Genomic DNA, 24,613 nt, shown 5'->3' with positions numbered 1-24,613 from the left:
TTATTATAAATGTTAAATATTACAAAAAAAAAAAGGCAGTCCGGTGCACTAAAGCTCCCGCTATTACAAGTACTAAATAAATTAAAATTGAATCAAGAAACATGATTTGATCCTCTCAAAAGTGGATTCTACGACATAATATGATTCTTCCAAAAATATGGGAAGATTCCTTTGGGTGGGCGGTGATGGGATAAGCCAAAATTTTCACTAAATTCAATATTCATAATTTTAATTTTATATAAAGTGTGAGTTTTCGTCAAAGACGACCAAGATGATGAAATTCTGTTGTTTTCGAGTTAGTTCCGTTTTTGGGTGAGATACAACTTTAATTAATATTTTATTCGCATGAAGTGTTTACATCAAATCATAATTAATTTAATTGATCATGATTACGTAATTTGATATAAACGCTAAGTACGGATATTTTTTTTACCTTTAATTTGTGCATGTATTGGATTCTAGTGGCTTAAAGAAAACTTTCCAATTGGAGTTTGCAAAATGAACATATGCTTACATAATACTAAAGTTAATATATATTGATTATGAAACATGCAACCAAACATGACCTTATATTCCCTACTAGGAATTGAGATTCATCAAAATCTAATAAAGTAAAATTTCATCATCTTATAGGCTATAGCATTATCATAACTAAATTCAATTAAACAATTTTTTAATTATTTTTTTTTAAAAAAAAAAAAGAAAGTAAGTTGCTACCTAGCTACGTGATAAAGAAACTCAAGATGCTTATTCTTCGTGAGTTTAAATTCTATATACTAATGCCTATTTTACATAAAATCGATATGCATTCACCCTCACATATAAATATTCTTTGTCAATGATATAAGTTTTTTTTTCTATTAAAATTGTAAATAACTATGTTGTACCATTAGTTTCCTCGTTTAAGCAGTGTGAAAAAAGAATTTTAACAAACTAATTGGCTGTTGAAGAATCTGATTTTATTTCATCTTATTCTCCATGATAATTAATAAGGAGAATTTTGTTAGGTTTCATTTTTTCCTGTTTTAAAATATATCTCTGCTGACTTAACCTAAATGATGCTCAAAGAATCATATCCAAATAGAATATATATACTTCCTTTCTTTTAGGAAAAATTACATTAAAAAAATAAAATAAAAAATTCTCCCTCCTTGCGTAATCAAATATTCTAGAACATGAAAGTGTGTTTCACATGGATATAGCTAGGGTTTATGTTTTATATATTTTATTTATTAAACTTCTTTAGTCTAATTTGTCTCACAAAACGAATATCCAATTTTAACAATATTTAACCATTAATATTAGATGGTTTGATCATATATTGTGTATGCACCAATATGTAGATATGAAATTATTATGCATGGCAAGTGAAAATTTTAAACTGGACGAGATAAATCTTAAATCACATGTATGTAAGTTGTCTCGAAAGATGTATAATTTCTTGAAATTATTGTTGATTTAGGAAGAATGGTAAACACAGTAATTTGTTTTTTGTTATTTTAAAAGTATAGAAACTTGGAAGAAATTAAGGCAAAGAAGCAGAAAAATATAATGTGTATGAGATGCCTGTTGAGGTTTATAATACAAGCAACTTTAATAAGCAAAGATATGATTTAAGATTTATAATACTTTATTGCAACTGCTTCTGCACTTAAGGCATTAAAAAGAAGATTTAAGGCAATTAGCCAGTTTTTAGTGCAGTTGCACCGAAAACAAGGAAATCTCATGGTTGCTACTTTACAGTCTTCATTCCTCTGAATTCTGGACCAACTGCTTCTGCTAACACTTCACTTAATCCAAATCTGTGTAAAGTAAAAGGCTCTGAAGAAATTCCTTTTTTCTTTTATCTTTTACAGTAAATATTGTTGCATGGGAGGTAAACCCATCTTTCCAGCCAAGTCAAATACCTCATCTGTATTATATAAACGGGTGGGAGAAATCGTAATAAACTCTAGCCAGTGTAGATCTAGGCCGACGATTTGTTATCAGAAGAGGAGTAAATTTCCACCCCTATACTGGGGCATGACTCACTTTGCATACCTCAACATTGAAGCCACAGTCCATTAAAAAGAGTAACCATGCGCGTTGTTGTTCGGAAAGTCTGTCTCTGGGGCCTTTCACTTCAACAAGCTTTGCTTCACCTCTGTAGTCATCATGGAAGCGCCACAGCAATAAGTCGGGCATTCCACTTGACCAGCTCCTGTAATCTTGAGCCAAATTCCGACAGATTGATGCAAGACAAGGACCCCCGATGCACGTAACAGCTGCTCGGAGCTCAGATAGGGAATGCTTGTCCCACTTAACTCCCCTACAGGCAGTTCCCACATGTGATTCCCATGACATGATAAGTAACTCTTCTGCCATGCCATGCTCAATCTTATCTAGAAGAGATTCTACAAGACCCCTTCTGACTTCATAAAAGCTATCAGTTTCAAGATCCAAAGGTGCAGTCTGCAAAAAGAAAAACAATTCTCAAGAATTTATTGCAGATCAAAAAGCTGAATAGCACACCATGAATGTCAAACAGAGCAATGAGTAAATGGAATACTTAAGCTATTTAACAGTTCAGCATTATCTTTCCCAAATAGATTGAACAGTGATTGTAGATCCAGGATATGATACTACCTTGCTTTTGTTGCTTTCTAATCTTGCAAGACTCCCTAACATAATTCTTTATTCAAGAAAACAAAAGTAAATAACCATCATCAGCCAATAAAGGGGACCTGAAGGAACAAGGAAAATTAGTGTCACCCAAGAACACGTTGGATCCTATTTTCAAATGCTGTTATCACTGTTGAGCAGAACTTGTAAGAACCTAGTATAATTGGGCAGACCATGAGAATATAATCAACTTTCGCATTGCTCATTAACTATGAAGTTAAGCATATTGTTTCTTTAATTGCTAAGCAAAGCTAGTGTTAGCTGCCAAGGCAATAGTTTCACGTCGTGTAACTGAATTCAACAGAGTTATCACTTCGCAGCACAACAATTTAGCATGGAAGTTCTGACAATAGCAAGGCCACCTATACCCGAGTCTATGGAAAACATCAAGCAGATACCTGAAATTTGGTGCGGAAGACATTTGGTACATCCGCGAATATTATGTCCCACATTAGAAGCCCGAAAATGGTCAACCAAATCCCACTCTCAGTGTGAACACCCTGCCAAAATCCTCCTTCTCCAGCATAATACTCAAGAGCAAGCTCTTCTACTCCACAACGTTCTCCATCTTCACCATAAAAGACATTCTTCACCCCTGTTTTGCAGTTCACTGGCCTTCCCTGAACATGAACCTAAATAATCATCAAGGAGGATGAATCTGAAACTGTAGTATGATATTCATATCTTAAGAAAACGGGAGAAGTGCAACATGGTCAATCAGAGAAACTTAGAAGAAATGGAAAGAATTACCTCAACTATCTTCCTATTGACGGAATTTGAGAAACTGGGAGTTTTCCAACGTCTAGGGGGCTTACCCAACCGCAGAACCCGCCTCTGTAGAGCCACTATAGAGCCAGCGCGAACCCAAGAATCTAGCAACCCCTTTTCAGCTACTTCAAGACTCTCATCAAGGCACCCAACATGCTCCAAATCAATTGAGAGCCTCAGAGTCCAATATCCCCTTCTTCGATCAGATTTAAATTTAAGTAACAGCAGCTTAAGCAAATCAATTGCATCTTTATACCTAAAAAAGTATCCCCACGAAAAATGCTAAATACACAAGAAACTTCACTTAGAACAGTACACCACCGTTACAAGAAAATGTCTAATGAAGATTGTACATATATCCACCTGACTCTATTCCCATTTATTTTTCGTCATAGCATAAATTCGCGCACTGTTTAACAATATTCTAAGAGGCTCATAAAACATCTGAAATAATTCACTTCTAAAGACAACCTGATCAGATCACCAACCAGTTCTTTTACTAGGCCCGCAATCAATTTATAGAAAAAACACTGTTCAAATGAGAAAACATGCACAAAGGCGGACTACATCACTTGTTCGAAAGAACTGATGTCAATCTTCTGAAAGAATCTGAGAATCCAACCTAAAACCATAAGGCAATGCATGGAGTTGCTTCAGACATTATAACTTCTTTGACAACCCTACACAATCATTAAGGGACAAGTGTATTCTCTAACACCCTCCCACACATGTAACCCCGTGCTTGTGTTTACACATGAACGAACACTGAATTATTTATTTGGTCTTCCTTTTGAGAAGATTGAAGAGCTGAGCTGATGTAGAAAGGATGTTCGACAGGCTGAAAAGACTGCCTGGACGGTGAGCAGGCTAAAGTGGACTTGGAGATAAGTTTGTGGCTCAATGAGCTGCTGAATGAAAGAGATAAGCCTAGATAACTTTATGGGTTGAGTTGAAAGAGAAGCCCAAAGTGATAGAATATGCAGAGAGAAAGCATTGAGAAAGTAGGATTCACCAAAGCTTGGTTCTGATACCATGCGAAAGAATTTGAACATCCAACCCAAAACCTTAAGCAATGGGTGGAGCGGCCCAAGATATTGCAAACCCCTTTGGTAACCCTTACACAATCAATGAGGGACAAGTGTATTCTCTAACTTTAAACATAATTAAATGGTACTTGTCGCCTGGAAAGGGCCAATTAAATGATATCAACGTTTAAAAATACCAATATAAAGATCTACGATTTACCTCTACCATTTTTCTTTTCCCTCTTTTGTTGATTGACATACAACACATACCAGTGACTAAACTCTGTAATGTCAAACAATAGAAGGGAAAAAATGGTTGAAGAAGGTCAAACAGCTGTCCTCAGAATACCCAATTCATGTCATGATGAAGACAATAAGACGTGTAAGCTTCTAAAAGAAAGTGTGATTCATGGGTTCACTCCAATGACTAAAGAAGATTAAATGAGATAACAAAAATAACATACTTAGCGTAGCCCCACAAGTGGGGTTTGGAGATGGTAAGATATACGCAGACCTTACCAGCTTACCCCTACCTTTGCCAGGTATTAAATGAGATACTTAAGGATAAATCGTTTCTAATACTTGGGAGTATATTTGGACTTTATCCTAATAGAAAATAAAATAAATGAGTATGTGCTCCATAACGCTAATGAGTGAGATGACAAAATGAGTACTTGAAGCCTGAAGGTTCCCAAAAAGATAACCTGATCTTAGGAGAATGAGACTCACTTACAAAAACCAAACTATTAAACTTTTAAGGCCAGTATGATTTCATGAAGTAGAGAACTCTTGACAACTTGGTGAAAGACAAACCTCTACCAAAATTTACTGTCCAAATACAAATCACTGTTTTCCCCAATTATGGAAACGCAACATATCAGAAATAAACCAGCTTATAGAACTGAACATAAACCATAAGCCTATTTACAAGAGCTTATCCTGTGACAGATTTTCTATTCTTCTTTCAATCGTAACATAACACGCACCACTACCCCCAACTTTTGCTGGAGAAATGGAAGACAACCCTAAGAAGGGAGGAGGGCACCAACTCTTTGCGAACTTCTCACTATAGAACTCTCCCCTTTTGTTTTATGCATCTGAACAAGCAAAATACTAGTTCTCTAATCATTTCATTCCTCCAGACAAATTTTTCCTATTCAAAGAATCATTTCATACTCATTAAGTTAAATTAGCTACTATACTGGATCATGGAAAATTTTAATTGCAACTTTAGGTTTCTAGGGGATGAAGCTGATTTCCAGAATAATCTGTGATTATATTGATATTGTGTTTCAAAGAATGAACTCAGTTGCAAGTTCACAAAAGGTAAGATTCATTAGAAAATAACTTCTAATCAAGCATGTTGGACCTCCTCACCTACGTTCATGCTCCAGGAAAGAAACACCCAACAGGATCACCTTAGAATATACCCAACTGGCTGAAAAGCAAGATAAAAATGCAGCCATCGACCCAAAATGTGATGATATATCTTCCTCCACAAAGCTAGATACGTGAGAGGCAGAAATCTCAACGCATCTTGATACCAACTCATTGTTGTTCTCGTCAAGAGACTCATCCATAACTTGTGCAACCTCAATGGCCTAAGGGCATTAAATTCAAACTAAATAAAGGAAAAAGTTTTTGTTCTTTTGATAGCTAATAAGGGGAAAAAGTATATTTTCACAAGAGTTAAGCATACCTCCTCATAAGACAATAGGTCACTTCTGTCTGGAAAAATCTGGTCTGTGAATATGCAGTTGTAAGCAGGATATTTTACAATGCCCAAGTCAACAAGTAAGAATGCTGACAGGTCCTGCTCTCCATTCAGAAAAAATAGCCTCTGAAGGAAGAAAATGTTAGAATGGCACATGCCAAACGAACAATGTTTACTATAGAGGCTAGACCGACATAATAGAGATTTCTCCAAAATCACCTCGGCACGCCAAAAGACAGATTCAGCTGATGCAGATATCCTGATACAGCTTCCAGTTTTTCCTAGAATCATACTTGGAAGGTTGGGGCTGCAGTGATGTCATTTTGAAGCAATTACATGAAAGAGTATTAAGGTGTGGTACAGAGTGACAGCAGAGGAATAAAGAATTTCAAAAACAACCTACCATAAACCACTTCCATATGCACCAAGAACCCGAGCAACATAATCTTGCTTTCTTGTACCATGATCAGAGTTCTGGACAATCTTCTTATGTGACTGAACTAAATCTCAAAATAAAACACACTTGTAAGAAAGATGTATGTAACTCAAACAAGGCAATCGGAAGGCCATTATCATTGAACATGGAAGTCTCACAAACAAAGGGAAGAATGCAATGAACAACTAAGGAAGCATCTAGAATATTTTACTTCAGAGACACATAAAATCAGTGGAGAGTCTATTGAACATAGCAGTAAGGACTGCATACACTCTACCCTCCCCAGACTCCACTTTGTGGGATTATACTGGGTATGTTGTTGTAGAGACACATAAAATCGTTAACCCTAATCTTCCAAGAGATCCTGATCTGACTACAACTAATTTTTGGCAAAATTTTGGAAGAACACAAGATGCAATCAATCAATGAGAACACCTCAGAAAAGCAACTACTAAAACCTTACAGCTGTCAAGTTGCCTGCAGCACAGCTATTATGACAGCAGGTGGAGAGGCAAAATGGATCTTTTAGCTATACCACCCTAACTGTATCTACTTATCTATTTCTTTTCAACTTATATTTTTCATATTTCCCTCAATTGCACTGAGCCAATGACTCTTCTTTCCTTATCTCTCTCCCTTGTGCAAAGCAAGCTTGGTCAGACAGAAATTAAGAACTGAACGCATATCCAGAGAAGACCGAAGTCAAAGCACAAGCTCTGACAAGCGCATGAAAGTGCCACATTTCCCATTCTACTTTGAGAATATTTTAAAACAAAACAAAGCTTAACCCCTATTGTAAGGCAAAATATTCCTTTTCTTATTTTCTTTTTTGATGAAGTGTTAAAAGGGCAACATACAGCATCCAGATAATCAGTTGTAAGTAGAGTGTGACCATTGTTATTAGCAATTAATACACAAAACATACAAAAGCAGTGATCCCTACAATTTTAAGACTCTTAGTTCCAATGGTCCAATTAATTAGGATGAATGAATCTCTATAAACATATTATGACATCTACATACAAGAAAAGGAACGCAATGGAAGAAAAAACAGAACAAGAAGGAAATATTAAAATGATGCAGAAATGGGTGTACAGATCTGAGTAAAAAGATTTGGTGATAGCTGACAACCGAAGTTGAGTGGTGGAAGTTATTCATTTTCCTTTATTCTTTTTTTTTTAGTGCTAAGAATTGTATGGCCCGTATCTGTCCACACAGTATCCTGTTTCTGTGTAGTCATCAGAAGCCAATCTCATTATTGGAGCATTAACTATGGCATCAATCAAATTTAGATGGAGCCTTCCATAATGCTCCAAACCTTTCATGACCTAAAGATAGCTTCTCTTTTAAACTCAGAAGAGAGTCTGCTAGGAAGAACTATTAAATGATATCGCAAGTGCATTAACAAGATTGAATTTCATTTTTTAAATCTTCTGATTGCTTGGAGATTAAATCGTCAATGTCAAGTCACATACAAGCTAACTAAACATCCACCTTACAATAACAGAAAAGAAACTCCCTTGATGATGAAAGTCAAAACATAACTACCAAAAGGAGAATGATATGATATCAAGATAAGCTTTGAAGTAGGGATAGATTATCTTAAAGAGTGGATGGCAAAATTAATATGTTATAGAAATAAAAAGAAAAAATTGCAATAATTTTCACATGTGAAACAGCCTCCGGTAGAAATGCAAGGTAAGACTGCGTATAATAGACCCTCGTGGTCAGGCCCTTCCCCGTACCTTGCGCATAGCGGGAGCTTAGTGCATCGGGCTGCCCCTTTAATTTTCACATGGTTTCCTATAAGGAATATTCCTCCATGTGTTTGGTCTCAATAACTATTCTACTAGTTCCCAACCCTTTTAACTGCCCACCTTTCAACCTGTATAGCTTTTGTGTTACATAGTTAAGATAATATATTCCAATAAAAGCAAACTGCAGGCTATAATTTCCATCATGTACTACTCCCTCTGCTCCAAAATAAGTGGTGTTTTAGCCTTTTCATTTTGTTTCAAAATAAGTGGTATTTTAGGGTTTCAAGAAGGAATTGATCTTATTCTTCCAAAATTAACCTCGTTTCAATACATGATGTTTTTCACCATAAAGAATCACTTCTTTCTTCAAGGCATTTAATTAGGGGTAGGTAAGTAAAAACACTCCCTATTTTCTAGGAATGAGTAGTTTCTTATGGGATGTGCTCAAGCTAAAAACACTACTTATTTTGGAACGGTGGGAGTACTATTTACCTTATCAACAAAAAATTCCATCATATACTTCTAACTTCCTTAGCCTTTAAAGTTTTCTTGCCCGCTACACAGAGAGTTGGCTTCTTGGGGTCGGGGATAAGTCAAGCCATCATTCTTTGATAACAGTACGGTTAACAAAAAATAAACTGGTGAGGAGCTCATAGGATGTCATCACAACCATTAAGCATTTTAAGGATCTTTAGAAATTGATGAAATCCTGCTAATTTATTCCCACAAACGACCTTAATAAGACTAACCAAAAAAGAAAGCAAATTGGAGTTTTGTAAACATGACGTCAACCCAGCAAAAATCCAGAACTATCAAACAAGCAGAAAAACGAGATATCTTCAACCATATGTGACATCCTATCTAGTGGATTGTATGTCTTCCTCATAACACATCCACTGGCAGATACAAACTTTCAAGCATAAGCAAATATATAATTCATGTGTAACCTATAAAAATAATAAAGAAACAAGAACCTTGTTAAGACTGCAGAGAAGGTCCCGTAGTTCACCAACATTAAGAACATCCAATACCTCCTTTAAGTCACCAATTTGTAGTTTATCAATTGATTTGAATAAAGTAACACATTCTGCTTCTGCAAAGTAAAAGAGAAAGACTTAAATGATGTTGCATCTAGCTTCTCTTAGATCAAGACTATATAGAATTTACCACAGTGTTATAGAATCTGTCTACCAGAAAGACCCTTGACAGCTTCTTCATAATCACATATTTCAGCATATGATATGCTAGCTGTCCGAAACCATGGCCCTAACGTAAGAAAAAAAAAAAGGAATCTAATAAAATCAAGAAGCTTCTTGAATCATCCAGCAATGAGTCATTCAAATTTTCAAATTAAAGAAGCAAAAAACACAACATTATAAGCATTAGGTTGTACAAAGAAAAGAACTTGAAATCATGCCCTTCTAATACGATTCCTTATAGCAACTGAATTATCAATCAATGTAGAGTAAGTGAAATAACATTAAGTAGAAGAAGCCAATACATTATTACCATGGTCTCGTATATAAGGTAGACTATTCATTATGGGTCTGTAGCAGTCAGGAAAAGGTAGTGTCTGAAAAAAATTGGTATCATGAAAATAGCAACTACTCGCACCACATGTGTGATCTAGCAGTAGCTGAAGCTAGAATGAACCAAAGGTGACCAGGGTTCAAATTTTAGCAAAGGCAAGTAGGTGATTTTTTCACATCTGTCTTAAGTCTTGGTAGTAAAATTATATGAAATCTATACTAATCGAAGGATGTTGGGAGCCGGTAGAATAGTTGAGGCAAGCTGACCCACACACAAACATTATCATGAAAAGAAAAAGAAAAAAGAACACTGCAATAAGTCATTTCCAATAAGATGGAAAGCACAACTGAGTTTCACGTTTCAATCTTAGCAGACATTGAAAGGCCTTATGATTAATTAAACGAGTAGCACATCTAAACTCCATAAATAAAGATTTTGTCATCTTTAAGAAGTGGCAGTACCAAGCTGAAGTGGATAAGATTTAGAAATTAACCAACTCTAGAATATTAAAGTTGCAAGCCAAAAGAACTATTGAAGTCGAACACCTTTACGTGCATAAAGCCGAGCAAAGAGCCTTTGACTATCATCTGAGAGTGATAAAAAAGCTTCTGTACCAACAGAGGATAAAAACAGAGTTATATATGCAAATTTATCAAAAGATTAACTGGGATGATCCAAGTGCTGAAGATCATACGCAATAAGGTCTTCTCGCCTTCAGTAAAAAGATGTGCATTGATCTTCAAAACCTCCTTTAGTAACAATAGAAGGTTCTGCTGGTATTTTGCAGAGATAGGAGGGTGAGTCTTGGAGAATTCAGCAGCACATACAGCATTTATCCGAAAGGAATTAAATTCTTGGAGACTAGAGGAGTCCTTTTCACCAAAAGAAGCAATGCCAGAGGAATATATCTGAATTGGGACAACTGCATGAGGATGCTGTGGAATAGAAGTTATATGGCCCTGAATCCATGTAAGCTAGTGATCAGTCCGTACTTTCGAAAATCCCATAATTTGAATTGACGGAAGTAAATAGTGAACAGAAAACAAATGGCCGGGAGAACACAAAGATATTTACCATATTTTACAGCTAACAGGAACTCTCATTGCTTTTCTTTATTCGTTAAAATGCTAATTTAATTTTGTATAAGATTTCTTGTATTCGAAGGTTATTGAACACCCTTTAACATGTCCAATAGCCTCACTAGCAAATAAATGTGGCTGATTTTGTAGTGGCTAAACGGTTTATATTTACTTTTACTTGTAAGTTGGCTTTTATGTTTGAACCAAATGGTGTGCAATACCAAATCTGTGTACTGCTACAGATGCATGCAGAACACTTATTCAGTGCCAGACAGAATGATCTGAAATACAACTACGCTTCAGTGTAAAATGCCAGTGCTTATATAGAGACCCTACTTCGTAAATTTGATCATTTTTCATTCTTCCTAAAGCCATGGCACCTGCAGCGGAATTTTCACTTCCAACTTCCACCCATATAAGGTACATAGAATGTTACTTTTTACAATACCCATATTCAAGCATGTTATAGCTAATCATAACCATTAAACCTAGATTTAATGGGTGGATTCCTCATTCTTACCCAAATCCCCCAAAAACAGTTTGCGATTTTGGTCATTCATTTACTTTTGGCCTTTGGATAAGAATAGTTAGCTAATAGGGTAATGTAGAGACTTGATTTGGGTGGTTGAAATTGTATGAAAGTGAACCAAGGATTCGTCTCAAATGTTGCAGCATGAGCTAGGTGGCATAGGGCCAAACCCCAAAGGTTGAAATAAAAATATAGGATAGGAAGGAATGGAAGTCGAGGATTAGGGTAGAAGGTTCGTAGATAGTCGAGTGTGGCCGCACTTTATGTGGGAGAGGAAGGGGCTAGTCTCCTCTTCTCCTTATTAGTAGTGACATTAGTACTCTTCTAGTATAGTACCCTCCAATTTTTATTACTAAATGTTGCTTCTTTTGCTTCGTTTATTTTACTATTTTGCTGCCTTAATTTTTTAAAACCGGTTTTGATAACACTTTTCTGAGCTGAGAGTCTAGTAGAAACAGTTTCTCTACCCAAAAAAGGTAGGGGTAAGGTTTTTAAACCGTAAATCACTTTTATCTACCCCAAATCTATGTAGAAAATTCTAAGAACAGATGCAGTTTACAAGTAGATCATGGCATAAGTAGTATCAAGAAATGACGGTAATCAATAAAAATTAGAGCAGTTTAGTTTTGCACCAGCAATAGAACTTTAGAAAAGAAGAAAAGGTGGTGGTAGAGATAGAAGAACGGAAAAATTTGTAGCTGAGGAGATTATAATCCTAGACAAGAACCACTACCTCAAATAGTATTAATTCATATTTACTAAGAGCAAACTTGGCATCGCATAAATCCTATTAACAGACTGAGAACCAAGAAATAAATTGGAAATAAAGATAGCTTGCTAGCACTTGTAAATTGAAGCCCTTGGTTGACAAAGCACTGTTACTGTTTACCCTCTTTTTCTCTTCATAGGTCCTATGACTATCTAATCTTCACCATTGTGAACCTTCAATGCCATATAGATATTGTTTTGGAAATTATTTTACAGCAACACAAGTTGGGGATGCATGAAATTGATTAGTTTTATGTTAGTTGCCAGCCTACCTCATTCCTTCACCCTTATCCGAGCTTGGTACTGGAAATATGAACATCTAAGAAAAATTGTGTAAAACAAGACAAAGTGCTCCGGTAATCATAATTTATTGATTATTATTTTAAGTTCTATAAGTGCTTTGTGTGTTGCCACAAAAAGTTCTCCACAAAAGGGCCTACTTTTTAACCAAAATATTTTGAAAAAGCTTCAGCAAACATTGAAATGGTTCATATATACTTGGTCCTTTCAAAATACTCATACTAAATATGCTTTTAAATATTCAAATACAATAAGAGCAAAGGTAAGACAAGTTGAAGCTTGTATGGGAAATGGAAAAAATTAGAATATGACCACAAAATGTCAAGTATTATTACCTCAAACCTCAACTGGAAATTGTCTATCAATGGAGATACATATTGTGCCAATTCCCTGGGGATGAAACCTAGCTCTTTACTGTGACCAGTATCTTTTGTTAGAACCTGCCAGAATATACAAGCGATGCTTTTTACACACACCTTCGGGTACAATGTTACCAATTAAAGATAACCATAGTGAAGATCAACCTTGATTGCGTTCGAATCCTTGACATTCTCAAAATCTCTTGAAAGCATCACCATTGCTCCAATAATTAACTCAGTGTCATCAGCAAACTTACGGCCAACAATGAAAGTATCAAGCAAAATCTTAGAGTTATCATCATCTTCCAAAGGTTCCACACACGTAGGAGTCCTGTTTTTAGAAAGTGACAAAGGCGAGCTTGTGATGTTGTCAATTCTATCATCACTAATTTGGTGTTGAGGAAAACCCTCTAGCCCCACAATTTGCATCGACTTTTCACCAGACAAAAGTTTGCGTTCATCATCAAACTCAAGGAGACCATCTAAGTTTTCCACTCTATTAACCCTATTTCTGGTGAAAATATTGCATGTGCTGGTTGTCAGAGTAAGTGAGACTGAAGATGAACTGGATTCATCCTTATTATTTGAACCATCCGAGTTTCTCATTTCAGAAGCCAGATCATAGATATTATGATCATTTGCACTTGAAGAAAACTCAGTCCTTGTCAAGTCTGACTCAATGGATGAGGCTGTAACTTTAGGTCGTGTGCAAAATTTCAATTGGAAAAGAGTGCACTGGCTCAATTTACGTTTAGTTCCTCTAGCAAGGCATTTATCTAAAAAATAATGTTCCACTGTAAGTTTACACATAGCTCAAAAGTCAAACAAATAAAAGAACAAATCAATTAAAAAGATTTAAAACAAAACAATTAACTTGTTGCTAAAGCCGCAACAAAGACAAGCTTCTTAGTAGACTTTGCAAAAGGAATAGGGGCAAACAAGAGGACTAAATTTCATGGTTACTCTTTTTGCAGTTGTATTTTACCTTGTAAAGTTGAGTCTTATGTCTACCGGAAAAAAATGAGAAATAGTAGTCTAGTGGCAATGTCAAATTTTTGAATTCACATGATGCCCAAGTAGAGAACAGGTTTCTCTCTTAATTTAAATGTTCTTTCTTGAGATCTTTTTTCTTTGTGATGCCAATTTAATAAACGCTGCAAAAGGAATACTCACTTAACAATTTCAAAATGAATTCTTTACATTTTGAAAGCAAGAAATTTCGGTAGCATTAGTAGCACATGCTTTCTCCATCCTAGCTCAACTCATTAACATTCTATAAGTTCATAAATAATTGACAAATTGGTAATCCAAGAAATTTAAAATTTCAAAAACCTCCACAAAAGAAGATAAAAAAATTTAAACTTTACATATTTGAGTTTGAAATTCTACCCCAAGGCACTTTACAACTTAAGCACTTCCCTTCAATCCAAAGCACAATTGCAACACACATAAAACATAACAAGATACCCCTTTTACTCTACTATCAAGCTAAATATAGAAGAACGTATCCCAAAATGCTCAAAAAAAAACAATTTAAATATTAACATCAAAATCAGAAAGAACTCTAGTATACCTAAATGAGAGTTAATAACAGGTTCTTCGCCTCGAACCTTCTTTCCACAAACAGGACAATCAACCCATACCTCATCACCATTTCCACTTTCAGTGCTTACCTCATCCTTATCTTCCTTAGAACCAATCTGTAAATCCTCGAATACAATTGTTCTCAATAAGTTAACAGTGAATCTATAAAAGGAATTAACAGAGACTGACACATTATGCAAACGGTAATTTGAAAAACTAGTACCTGAGGAACAGATGTAGTGATAAGAGAGCGGCAACGGAGAAATCGCCGGCGCCGACCTATTAATCTGATTAAGCTTTCTCGCCCTTTGAGCATCATAGAAATAAACCCTAATCTGTATCTGGCTTCCGCTGGAAGGAAGATTTGGGAGGGAGAAGGTCAGTTATGGGGACATATTTATGGAGGTAATTGACTCCCGCCAAAGTAGAAATCATTTTTCTTTTTCTTTTTCACTTTTAAACATAAATATAATAGACCACAATTTAACTGTATGAAAGTCTCATGCACAATTTGAACAATGAACAGTCAATTGTGCCAAAATATATGTATATGTTAATGTGGGATAGAATGTAAAATATGAATGCGTGCAGCTTCACACTTCGTTTTCTCTATCGCAATGTGCTAGATGGTGTTCGAGTTCTACTCTGTTTCGTATAAAAGCAAACTCTCTAAATTTATTACCAAATTCCAACAAAATAGAAGGTGTACGTGATCAAATTTTTCTATTAATTGAAGATAAATTTTTCACTGCAAATTTTTTGGTGCTTTTACATTTAGGTTTTGTGTAATACAATGCTCAGTGTTAAACAAGTATACCAAGTATAAATAGGAAATTGGTAAACCTTGACCTTTGCATTGGCCTTCAGTTTGCTATGATTACAAGATATTACACTACAAAAGTTAAAATTGTTGATCAACATAAGAATTTACTGATGATAGGAATAAAAAAAAATTGGGACATTTCTGAAAAATAACTTAACGCTGATTTGATATTTCCTTGTAAACGAACCTACAAGCTACGTTCCACCTCAAGGAATTCAATAAACATAGAAACCAGTAGCATAACAATAAACGAAAACTAAATCATCGCTACAGCACCATGCTAATGGTGCAGTTGAAGTTCCAAGAATCACAACTTTGTTTCTCCTCTTCTGTTCTACAGCTCTCACAACCAGCATCAAACAGAACCGATGAGATAAATATATTTATGCACTCGATTCAAACAAAAAGGGCGCAATTCCTTCTCCATTAGGAAGTACTACACAAGCAGAACTGCATTGATACAACCATCATTTTCAGGATTATTCGTCACTTGAGCATATTTCCCTGGCATTCACCATCCAATAAGACGAATCATCAGAATCTGAAACAGCAAAAATCCCACAAGTGTAACATGTAAGTAAAGCATATCTTACCCCATACAACTTTCCCAGCAGGAGTGACGAGACCAAGTTCACTGACATTAACCTGGATATTATAGCAATACGATTAGTGACGCAAACTAAAATAGATAAACTTGGGTGCAGTCTTGAAAAGGGAAGATTACCTCAATGATGGTTCCCTTGGTTATAACACCTAGTGAAGTATACATTGGACCATTAGGATTCTTCTTCACCCCGATGATCTCAAGATTGAACGTACATTTAAGTTCAGGGTGTGTCACGTGGGCTTTAGTAAACCGTAAGCCAGATGGGCGGATGAATCGCTCATACTTTGGAGGTTTCCTGGTAAACCCTGCTCCAACAAAGGTGGCTTTTGTAACCATTCTCTTCCACTGCTTGGCTGCAAAGATGAGCACAAATCAAAATGGTCAAAAAAACACTCGTAATGATCCCAAAGGCAACAAATCATATAACAAAGGACAAGCATGAGGAGCTGAAATTAAGAACTTGTAGATATAGGCTAACCAACCGAAAACGAAATTAGGTAATTGAAGTCACTTACTCTTCCTTTTGCCAGATCTTATCACTCTGAACATCTCATCCTCAGCCACAGGCCTAACCTGTAAGGTGAAGTATCTTATTAAGAAACAATTTACGTAAACGAAAAGATCACAGACATTAACACACAAGGAATTACAGTGATGCTCATATGATATTGGAATGGCAACCCTTTGTGGGTCATGTATTTTCAGATAAATCTTTGTACCTATCTAAGCCAACAAATGAGAATCATCCCCATAGCTAAACATATTCCATGTGAGAGGAAAGATCCACAAGTTCAATCTGAAGAGCACAAACTGAAGTGTGGAAGTATCTCTATTTGTGACCAATCAAACAGAGACACAGAGCGACATCAATATTTCAGAAACAGAAGTAAATGACAGACCCTTCAATCGCAAGCAAACATATTTAGCAGGAATTATGGATAAGCCGAACAAGAGTGAAGAACCAACATACAGGCAGACCGTAGACAGAGATAGCATTGAAACAAGTAGTGTAATGACAAAAATTACCATGTTATTCTAACTTTACCATCTTTTTTTTTTGAATTAGGTAAAATATTATATTAATGAAGGGATATTCTAACTTTACCTTAGGCAGAGGCACCTCCCACTTTCCAGCTTTCTCTTTCCTCTTCTGCTTTATTGTGTTGCTAAGAATCTACACAGAAGGTTTAACATTCAAAAACAGTATAATCAATCTATATTCAGTATAATCAATCTATATTCATTGTACCACCAATTGAACAAAAAAGACAAGTTCAACACTGCATCAAACTCAACATACCTTAGCTCTTGTGGTAGTCTCACGATCCATCAGATATGCAGGGACAGCACCCTCATGCACATCATCGTCAACCTTGCGTCGGCTTGATGACTCTTCATGCATAGCCAATCTATTCAAGGAAAACAAAGTAAAAAATGTGAATTGGATAGATTATCAGAAACTACAAAAGGAAATCATTTAGGGCGGGGGTACAGGCTTTGGTGACTAAAGAATCATCAGTTCATCACATGCCTCATCCATAAGGACCAAATAAATGCACCAAGTATTCTATGAGCGGTTTAGAAAATTTGACCCGCCATAAATAACATCATCCATAGATTGTAGCAACAGTAGTCAGATGGATATGTTACTTCACAGTTCACTGTAAGAGCCTGAAACTTTATAATTCTTATCCTTTTTTTCTGTACGACCTAAATCTATACAGAGCATACTGTTCTCTGAATTATTTTCTAACAATTACTCCTGCCAGAATCTAAGTGATATCGAAGCTAAACTCATTAGAAGGTAAAAGTCTACAATTATTTCAATGGACAACTGCACATTGTTAGAGAAACTACGTTTAACATTTAAACAGCCGTGAAGTGGAAACAATTAGTAGTAGTAAAGGGATTCAACTTGTCTAAAACTACCAATAGGTGGTATGAATTGTACTTCAACCAATGTTCAAGTTTGCTGGATGTGAACCAATGATTTACTTAGTCACCCATCAGGCCATCATTCCACAGGCCATCATTCCAGAGAGAGGCGAGACTCAAAATCCCATGCTAAAGAGCATGTAGGTTGAGACCTCAGGGTATAAGAAAATGCTCATTTTTGTGATTTACTAATCATATAAATCAGTACAATCCACTTGAACTAAAAAAATGTTGAATATATGTTGCCCCTTCAGACTATCATTCAGTAATTTTTTCGCATTGGTCAAAAGACATGCCATTGTCTGCTCCAGAGTTATGGTTCCACACCAATCCATATCCAACCTCTAGTCACACTTCACACACCCCAAGTCCAATAAAGATAAGTTTAAACCAAGAGTATGTGTACTACCACCATCTTCTGGCACCTCAATATAGAATAGCAACCACAAAATCGCTAGAAGCAAAGGATGTACTATGAAAAATCAGAGAACTAGTGAAATAAATCATTTTTAGCTATGGACTAAGCATCACTCTCTAAAATTGAATCGACATCCCGAGTTTCAGATGTGGGAAACTTTTTTTATTGATCCAAACAAACACCAAGTAAGCTGGTAATGTAAAGCAGAGTAGGCCCCAATATTTCCAGTACACAGAGAGCACCGATAATCTGAATAACAACCAATTCTAGGAGCATTAATTATTCTCATTACCCATATCAAAATCTCAGAAATATTACAAAAGAGGAACTATGCCACCAATGATGGACAATGCTGCCTATTCAATTTAGGCTTTGAAACTAATTCTGATTATTAATATAGAAGATTATGGAATAGTCCATTTACTTCTTGGAGAAGCGTGAGCATAGAGTTTAAAATTTGGTGTTCCTATATATTTATAATCAATTTAATATATCAGACAAATATATGGATAAAACAATAACTAAACCCTGAACCCCAATCTAACTAGACGAGGCTAGCACTATAAATGATCAATATTCATTCAGTCCATTTTTGATTCACAGCTACCATTGGACAACAAGATCACAAACATAATAAAAATCACAGTGAAAATAACTTACGTTTTCTTCATTTGGGCCTTTTCAGCATACCGCTTCTTAGCAAACATCTTACCCTTGATACCCAAAGCCTGTTTTTAGCACAAAAAGAAAAACAAATTTTAGCTCAAATTTCATACAATAAAGCATATGAGAAAATTGAAACAGAAAATGAAAAGATGTTGAATTATTGAGGAAAAAAAGGACCTTTTGGGCGATTTGGGATCGCTTGTGAACTTCACGAGCATCCTTCTTACGCTTACGCTCGAAATGATCAGGGCGACGCCCATATCTCTTCCTGTGTAACTCTATATAATCTCCCTGAGGCTGTTGTTCGCAAATTTTCACATCACAAAAAATCATTAAAAAAACATCAGTATATAATAATGCGTAAGCTAATCGTACGAAATTGCAGAATAATAAGATTGATGAAGTTGAATTTGTTGTACGGCTTAGAGAACTAACCATGGCTACTGATAAACGGTAGGACAGAGAGAGATTGAGAGAATGAGAAAAACCCTAATTTCTTTTTTTACTATATATAAATGGGCACGGGTTGGTGAGTGCGGGTTCGGCCATAAATATTAGAACCGGGTCGGTGTTAGGAAAATCTATATATCTATATACGAAAAAGAACTTAAAATGTCCTTGAATTATTAAAAAATTATATAAAAATATTATTCATCTATTTATTGGATTTAAAATACCCATAACATCTATTTTTAGATCCAAAAATGGCATTTTTTTTAATGAAAAAGGGCATTTTAGGCCCAATAGATGAATGAGGGTCATTTTTATACCATTTTCAATAATTCGAAGGCATTTTAGGTCTTTTTTAGTAATTAAAATTATGTTAATTAAATTTTGATTTATAATTAATTTTAAATAATTAAATTGTAATCAATAAATATCTGTCACGTATTTAAAAAAACTATTTAATTAAAATTCTATTAAATAAATTTTGATTTATAATTGATTTTAAATAATTAAATTGTAACCAATAGATAGTCGTGTTTAAAAAAATTATTCAAATTATTTAATTAAAATTCGATTTAAAATGACGAGTAAGTAAAAAAAAACATTTTTTTTGTCATTTTATGGTGGTATATTGCACTATGATTTAGTTTTATTTTGAATTTTTTAGAAAGAAAGAGATAGAGGAAGTACCTCTCTTTTGCGCTCTCTTTGTTAGGGGTAGGAATTACCGCTAGAGGTCAAATATAGTAATTCAAAAAATGATGAAGACCAAGTGTTTGATAAAAGACTTCAAAGAAATGAAGAACTCCTTTGAAAGATAAGTTCTGAATGAAGGACGAGCTTCAGTGATATGAGTTATGCTAACATTCATAGGTAGAAAAATCAAGACAGTCACTATTATAGATGATCAAATTTGGAGAAACTAAGAATCAAAGAAAAATAGAGATTATAGGCACAAATATTGGTAGGTCGGCTACTCCTTATAACGATAAATCATTGCGTGTAAATGTTAGTGTTTTTTCCTATGCGCCGAAAGAGTATGCGTGGTGTTCTAATTATTCATTTTACTCTTCTACTTTGAAAATTGGGTCAACAGATGAGGTGTTTTGGGTAAATTTGATGATGAATAGATACCTTATGAATTGTCAATATTTTGAAAAGCGCTGGGATAATTCTTTATCTTTTTATTTTTCTCTCATAATCTTTATATGATTGAATGACTAAGGCAGTTTATTTCAATTTTTGTCACGATAAGCTAAAAATCAGTATAGATGGAATAGGAATAGTGCAATTCCTAAAGCTGTAGATTTGCATAAAGTTCACATCTCTTGAGGTTGTTTTATTAGTAATTTTGTTTATGAACTGACTCATGGTTCAAAAGTTCATAAACGACATTTATTTTTATTCTAGATTAGGTGATATCTTCTCATTTATGAATGAGTTGGACTATTGAATATTGACAACAAGAATACTTGAGAATTTTCATCTACAAAAAAAGAAGAGACACGTGAAAGTTCCTTTTTGTTGGCTCCTTATTTCTGTAGGAGTGGTGGGAGTTTGTTTCTCTTGAATTTTTGACAATTATAATTTCATTCATTTTGCAGATACCACTAAATCGATTGAAGGCTCTTTAAATTCAATTTATAAGGCAGTTTGAAAACGAGGAGCAACAAATACTACTGATGGTTTTGAACAATGTACTTATTTTGGTTCTTCTTGTTTGTCTGATAGTTAGACTAAAATCAGTTTTACATAAATATAAGTTTACTTACATCGTTAATTCATGCATGATTCTAATGATTCGATTTGGTGTTAATACATTGTGATAACTTAAAACATTAGTTAATGTTTATCTTTCGTTTCTTCATTATTCTCTTACAATTTAGATAATCATGATTTATTAACAAAGTAGCGCACTAACAGGAATAGAGCAAAATTGTCTTGGATAACATTTTCTGAAAATACCATTGTGAGATTACTATTTTTTCCCTTAATCAATTGGCCTTAACTAATCATAGATAACCTTTATACTTACTAGAATTAATCAACTTATTTCGAGGTTCAAGCTCGTTAATGGACCACTAAATGCTGAATTTTCATGGAAAAAAAATCAGATGGAGAAGTATGCTGACCACGAGAGTATAAATTATAGTGGCTTCTATTTCAAGTGTTAATTAGAAATTTATTTTTTGAGTTTAATAACCCAATTAAAATATACATTTTGAGAACAAAACGGTACACCCATCTTATGAACGCTATAAACGTGTTTTGAACTAAGCAATACTTTTGAGATTTCTGATAGAGGGAATATAACATCTTTCTCATCTGTTGAAACTTTGGATTAGGTGTATTATTGGTTACATGGGAAATTATATGAGGAGATAGAAATATCTACTACCATGCAACTTTAATATCTTCGAGCTTATGATAATGCAAAGTTCAACTCCATCCACAACAATGCCAGAAGTATATCCTGTCAATATATGATAAATGTTTTATCTAATTAATATGATATGATTTATGGTAATCTATAATACGTTCATTTACTTGCACTAGATTTTTGAGACAGACATCACTGTGGACTGTGCTCCTTTTCCTATGGATAGTTACTATGGTTAAAAGACTGAAATTGTGGTTGTTGAATTTAAATCAAACAAAAGCGAAATTGAAATGGTTTGTAAAAAGAAAATGGTGATTGAAGCAGAATTCCTGAAAGCGTAGTTCCATTTTCTATTTCCGTCTTTATTACTATTCAGAAACTCGTGATGTATTACTATTAAGAAACTTGTGATGTATTATTATTCAGAAATTTGTGATGTAGCTCATACTCAAAAATTGTATTAGATGCTGTTTATATTTTTGACACCAGATTTTGGAAATTTTTTAATTGTACTTCTTTTCCTTTCGTTTGTGGCATGATTTTTCTTTGAAATTTCTGTATGTGATTTATTGTTCGACTTACATATTAGATTGAATTTTAAGATATGTCATCACGACTCTTCGACTTTTGGGCACAATTTCAAAACAAAAAAAAGTAAAATAAAAAGGGCAGCAAAAATGCCACTTGGTGTTTCTCTTTTGATTTTAGCACCAAAAATTCCATTTCGAAAACAACCAATAGAAAAAGAGGAAGACGACCTCCACCATCAGAGGTCAACAGTCAACACCCGATTCCTAAATTTCAATTCCATTTTCCAGTCAGTGATTTCAAGAATAGAGCTTTTTGGGAGTAGCTATAATGGTGAAATTCGAATTGGGTTACTTTTTATTTTTCATTTTGATAATTGGAACTGCAAATGGGGGAATTGAAGGAGTAATCAAAGTGAGTTACAAATTTTCCGGGTCTGAACGGACTCTCACTGCCCTAAAAGCCCATGATGAGAAACGCCATCTCAGACTTCTCGCCGGCGTCGACCTACCTATCGGTGGCACCGGCCGTCCCGATTCCGTCGGGTATGCATTTTTTATGCACATACTTTATTCTTTTACTTGCTGGGAGGAATTATTGTTCTCCGTGTGTACTTTAGGCTTGTATACTTGTACATTAGGTATGCACCAAGGTTATGGTCAATGAAGTGGGTTAGACAACTGTTTTTGGTTCTAATCCCACCACAGACAAAAAAGTTTTCTATCTGTGTAGCCTTGGTGGACAGAGTTACGTGGTGCATGTTGCTGGTGGGTGTCAAGTATCCCGTGGAATTAGTTGGTCCAAACACTTGTATATTAGGTTTGTGTATGTGCAGTGGCGGAGCCAGTAATTCAACAAGGGGATTAAAAAAAGAATTCTTTTTACTTGTTGGGAGTAATTTTTGTACTATGCGTGTGCTTTAGGCTTGTATACTTGTACATTAGGTATGTGTATGTGCAGTAGTTGAGACAGGAATTCAACAAGGGGATTAAAAAGCATTTCTCTTTTTACTTGTTGGGAGTATTTCGTGTACTGTTAGACTTGTATGCTTGTACATTAGGCATGTGTATGTGCAGTGGCAGAGCCAGGGGCGGACCCACGTGCAAGTGAGGGGTTCATCCGACCCCCCTTCGTTAAAAAATTACACTGTATATATAAGATAAACTTTTTAATTTATGTGTATATATTTAACATTGACCCCCCTGAGCATAAGCCAAAGGACTAGCTCAGTGGCAAATGGGGTTCAATATTTCGCCTTAGCTTGTCTCAGCGGGTTCGAATCCTAATAAGCACATTTTTTTTTCTGATTAGCGTGTTTAGTTTTTTTTGAACCCCCTTGGTTCCGCCACTGGGCAGAGCAAGGAATTCAACAAGGAGATTGAAGAAAAACTTATGCTAAGGGGATTCACTAAATTATATATATGCAAGAAAAGAGATGATTTTTTTCCTTTTCACATAGTATAACTTTTCAACAAATTATCTATCGGAAACAATCTTTCTACATTTGAGGTAGGGGTAAGGTCTGTCATACACACTCTACCCTCTCCATACCCCACTGTGTAACTATAGTAGGTAGTTGTTGTATAATTTTTGACGAATTGAAACGCCTTGCATCCCTCTGTTTCTGCCCGTGTAATGGGTATGTTACACATGTTAGAGATTAGTTAACAAAAGAAGACTTCATGTTATATAGGGTGTATCTGTAATATTCATAGTTGAGGCAGAAGTATAAAAACATCTACTTTAGTCTGTTAGTTTGATGTACTGTACTTTGGGCTTTCCTGCATGTACTGTTATTGCTTATTGTTACTATCTCCTAATTGTGGATGGTAACCTGATTGTGATGTTACATGTCCACCTATGCATTTGAGTTATAGACTTCTATTATGTTATGTTATACATTGATTGTTTTGGTTTGTTAAATAGGAATGTGATTGCAAGTTGCTGCCACTTGATAAATAATTTGCTAAAATAGGTTACTTTGAATTATAGAGGAAAAATTATTAACGTGGGTTTCTCTAAAGTCGAGTTGAGTTTAGTGGCAAAGTTGTAAAACAAAAGGATAATAATCTTGACTGTGAAGATAGTATTACAAATTGCTAATGAACTATTGTACTGTTCTGGGAGTGGTGAACACAATTCGTAATTCAATTAGTGAATAGCATCAAGTTGGCACTTGTATGATGGTGGTTTTGGGTACCTTGCTGCATTGTGGGAATGTAACTGGTTGAGCATATAGTGGAAAAGCTACACGCTTTAGTTCATGGTTGCTAATCATCTTACTGAAGAGCAATTGCTG

At 35.0% G+C, this 24,613-nt stretch overlaps 3 protein-coding genes across 7 annotated transcripts in view; 1 reads left to right on the top strand and 2 right to left on the bottom strand.

The window, feature by feature from the left end:
- Positions 1–1,525: 1,525 nt before the first annotated feature.
- On the bottom strand, positions 1,526–14,946 carry LOC129883395 (fanconi-associated nuclease 1 homolog). 5 transcript variants are annotated; one of them, XM_055958058.1, is made up of 15 exons: positions 14,734–14,946; positions 14,500–14,626; positions 13,092–13,702; positions 12,903–13,007; positions 10,586–10,850; positions 10,437–10,499; positions 9,553–9,627; positions 9,336–9,454; positions 6,572–6,663; positions 6,388–6,475; positions 6,154–6,294; positions 5,832–6,055; positions 3,412–3,685; positions 3,060–3,281; positions 1,526–2,451 (listed from the first exon to the last, which is right to left on the bottom strand). In XM_055958058.1, exons 1-15 carry the CDS (start codon positions 14,827–14,829, stop codon positions 2,011–2,013), a joined length of 2,943 nt encoding a protein of 980 aa, XP_055814033.1. In that variant the 5' UTR covers positions 14,830–14,946; the 3' UTR covers positions 1,526–2,010. The 5 variants fall into 5 exon arrangements, with proteins under 5 accessions (XP_055814033.1, XP_055814032.1, XP_055814034.1 ...); XM_055958057.1 differs by having other exon boundaries at positions 3,060–3,293; positions 14,734–14,944; XM_055958059.1 differs by lacking the exon at positions 10,437–10,499 and having other exon boundaries at positions 3,060–3,293; positions 14,734–14,944.
- Positions 14,947–15,471: 525 nt separating this feature from the next.
- LOC129883394 (uncharacterized) lies at positions 15,472–19,493 on the bottom strand. The gene is made up of 9 exons (XM_055958056.1): positions 19,395–19,493; positions 19,137–19,256; positions 18,954–19,021; positions 17,241–17,349; positions 17,046–17,114; positions 16,456–16,513; positions 16,058–16,293; positions 15,927–15,978; positions 15,472–15,837 (listed from the first exon to the last, which is right to left on the bottom strand). The coding sequence occupies exons 1-9, from the start codon at positions 19,395–19,397 to the stop codon at positions 15,770–15,772; spliced, it is 783 nt and encodes a 260-aa protein (XP_055814031.1). The 5' UTR covers positions 19,398–19,493; the 3' UTR covers positions 15,472–15,769.
- Positions 19,494–22,469: 2,976 nt separating this feature from the next.
- The window catches only part of LOC129883392 (aspartic proteinase 36), a 10,294-nt gene continuing 8,150 nt past the window's right edge, over positions 22,470–24,613 (top strand). Inside the window, exon 1 of the mRNA XM_055958055.1 lies at positions 22,470–22,859. Within this exon, the coding sequence (XP_055814030.1) occupies positions 22,645–22,859 (215 nt within the window). The 5' untranslated portion in view covers positions 22,470–22,644. The remainder of the gene's footprint in view (positions 22,860–24,613) is intronic.

This window comes from Solanum dulcamara, chromosome 3 (assembly GCF_947179165.1).
Source record: "Solanum dulcamara chromosome 3, daSolDulc1.2, whole genome shotgun sequence".
Taxonomy (NCBI): Eukaryota; Viridiplantae; Streptophyta; class Magnoliopsida; order Solanales; family Solanaceae; genus Solanum; species Solanum dulcamara.
This window is presented reverse-complemented; position numbering and strand designations above follow the sequence as displayed.

Bases quoted from the DNA above. Each gene is read 5' to 3' on its own strand.
- LOC129883395 (XM_055958057.1), bottom strand. From the start codon at position 14,829: ATGATGCTCAAAGGGCGAGAAAGCTTAATCAGATTAATAGGTCGGCGC. The intron at 13,008-13,091 runs GTTGATCTTCAC...ATATTCTGGCAG, and splicing joins AGGATTCGAACGCAATCAAG to GTTCTAACAAAAGATACTGG. The intron at 10,500-10,585 runs GTATGATCTTCA...CTGTTGGTACAG, and splicing joins AGGCGAGAAGACCTTATTGC to AAGCTTTTTTATCACTCTCA.
- LOC129883394 (XM_055958056.1), bottom strand. The intron at 17,350-18,953 runs GTAAGTTATTTT...TTCCTTGAATAG, and splicing joins AAGGCCCAAATGAAGAAAAC to ATTGGCTATGCATGAAGAGT. The intron at 16,294-16,455 runs GTAAGTGACTTC...TCATCTTTGCAG, and splicing joins AAGATCTGGCAAAAGGAAGA to CCAAGCAGTGGAAGAGAATG.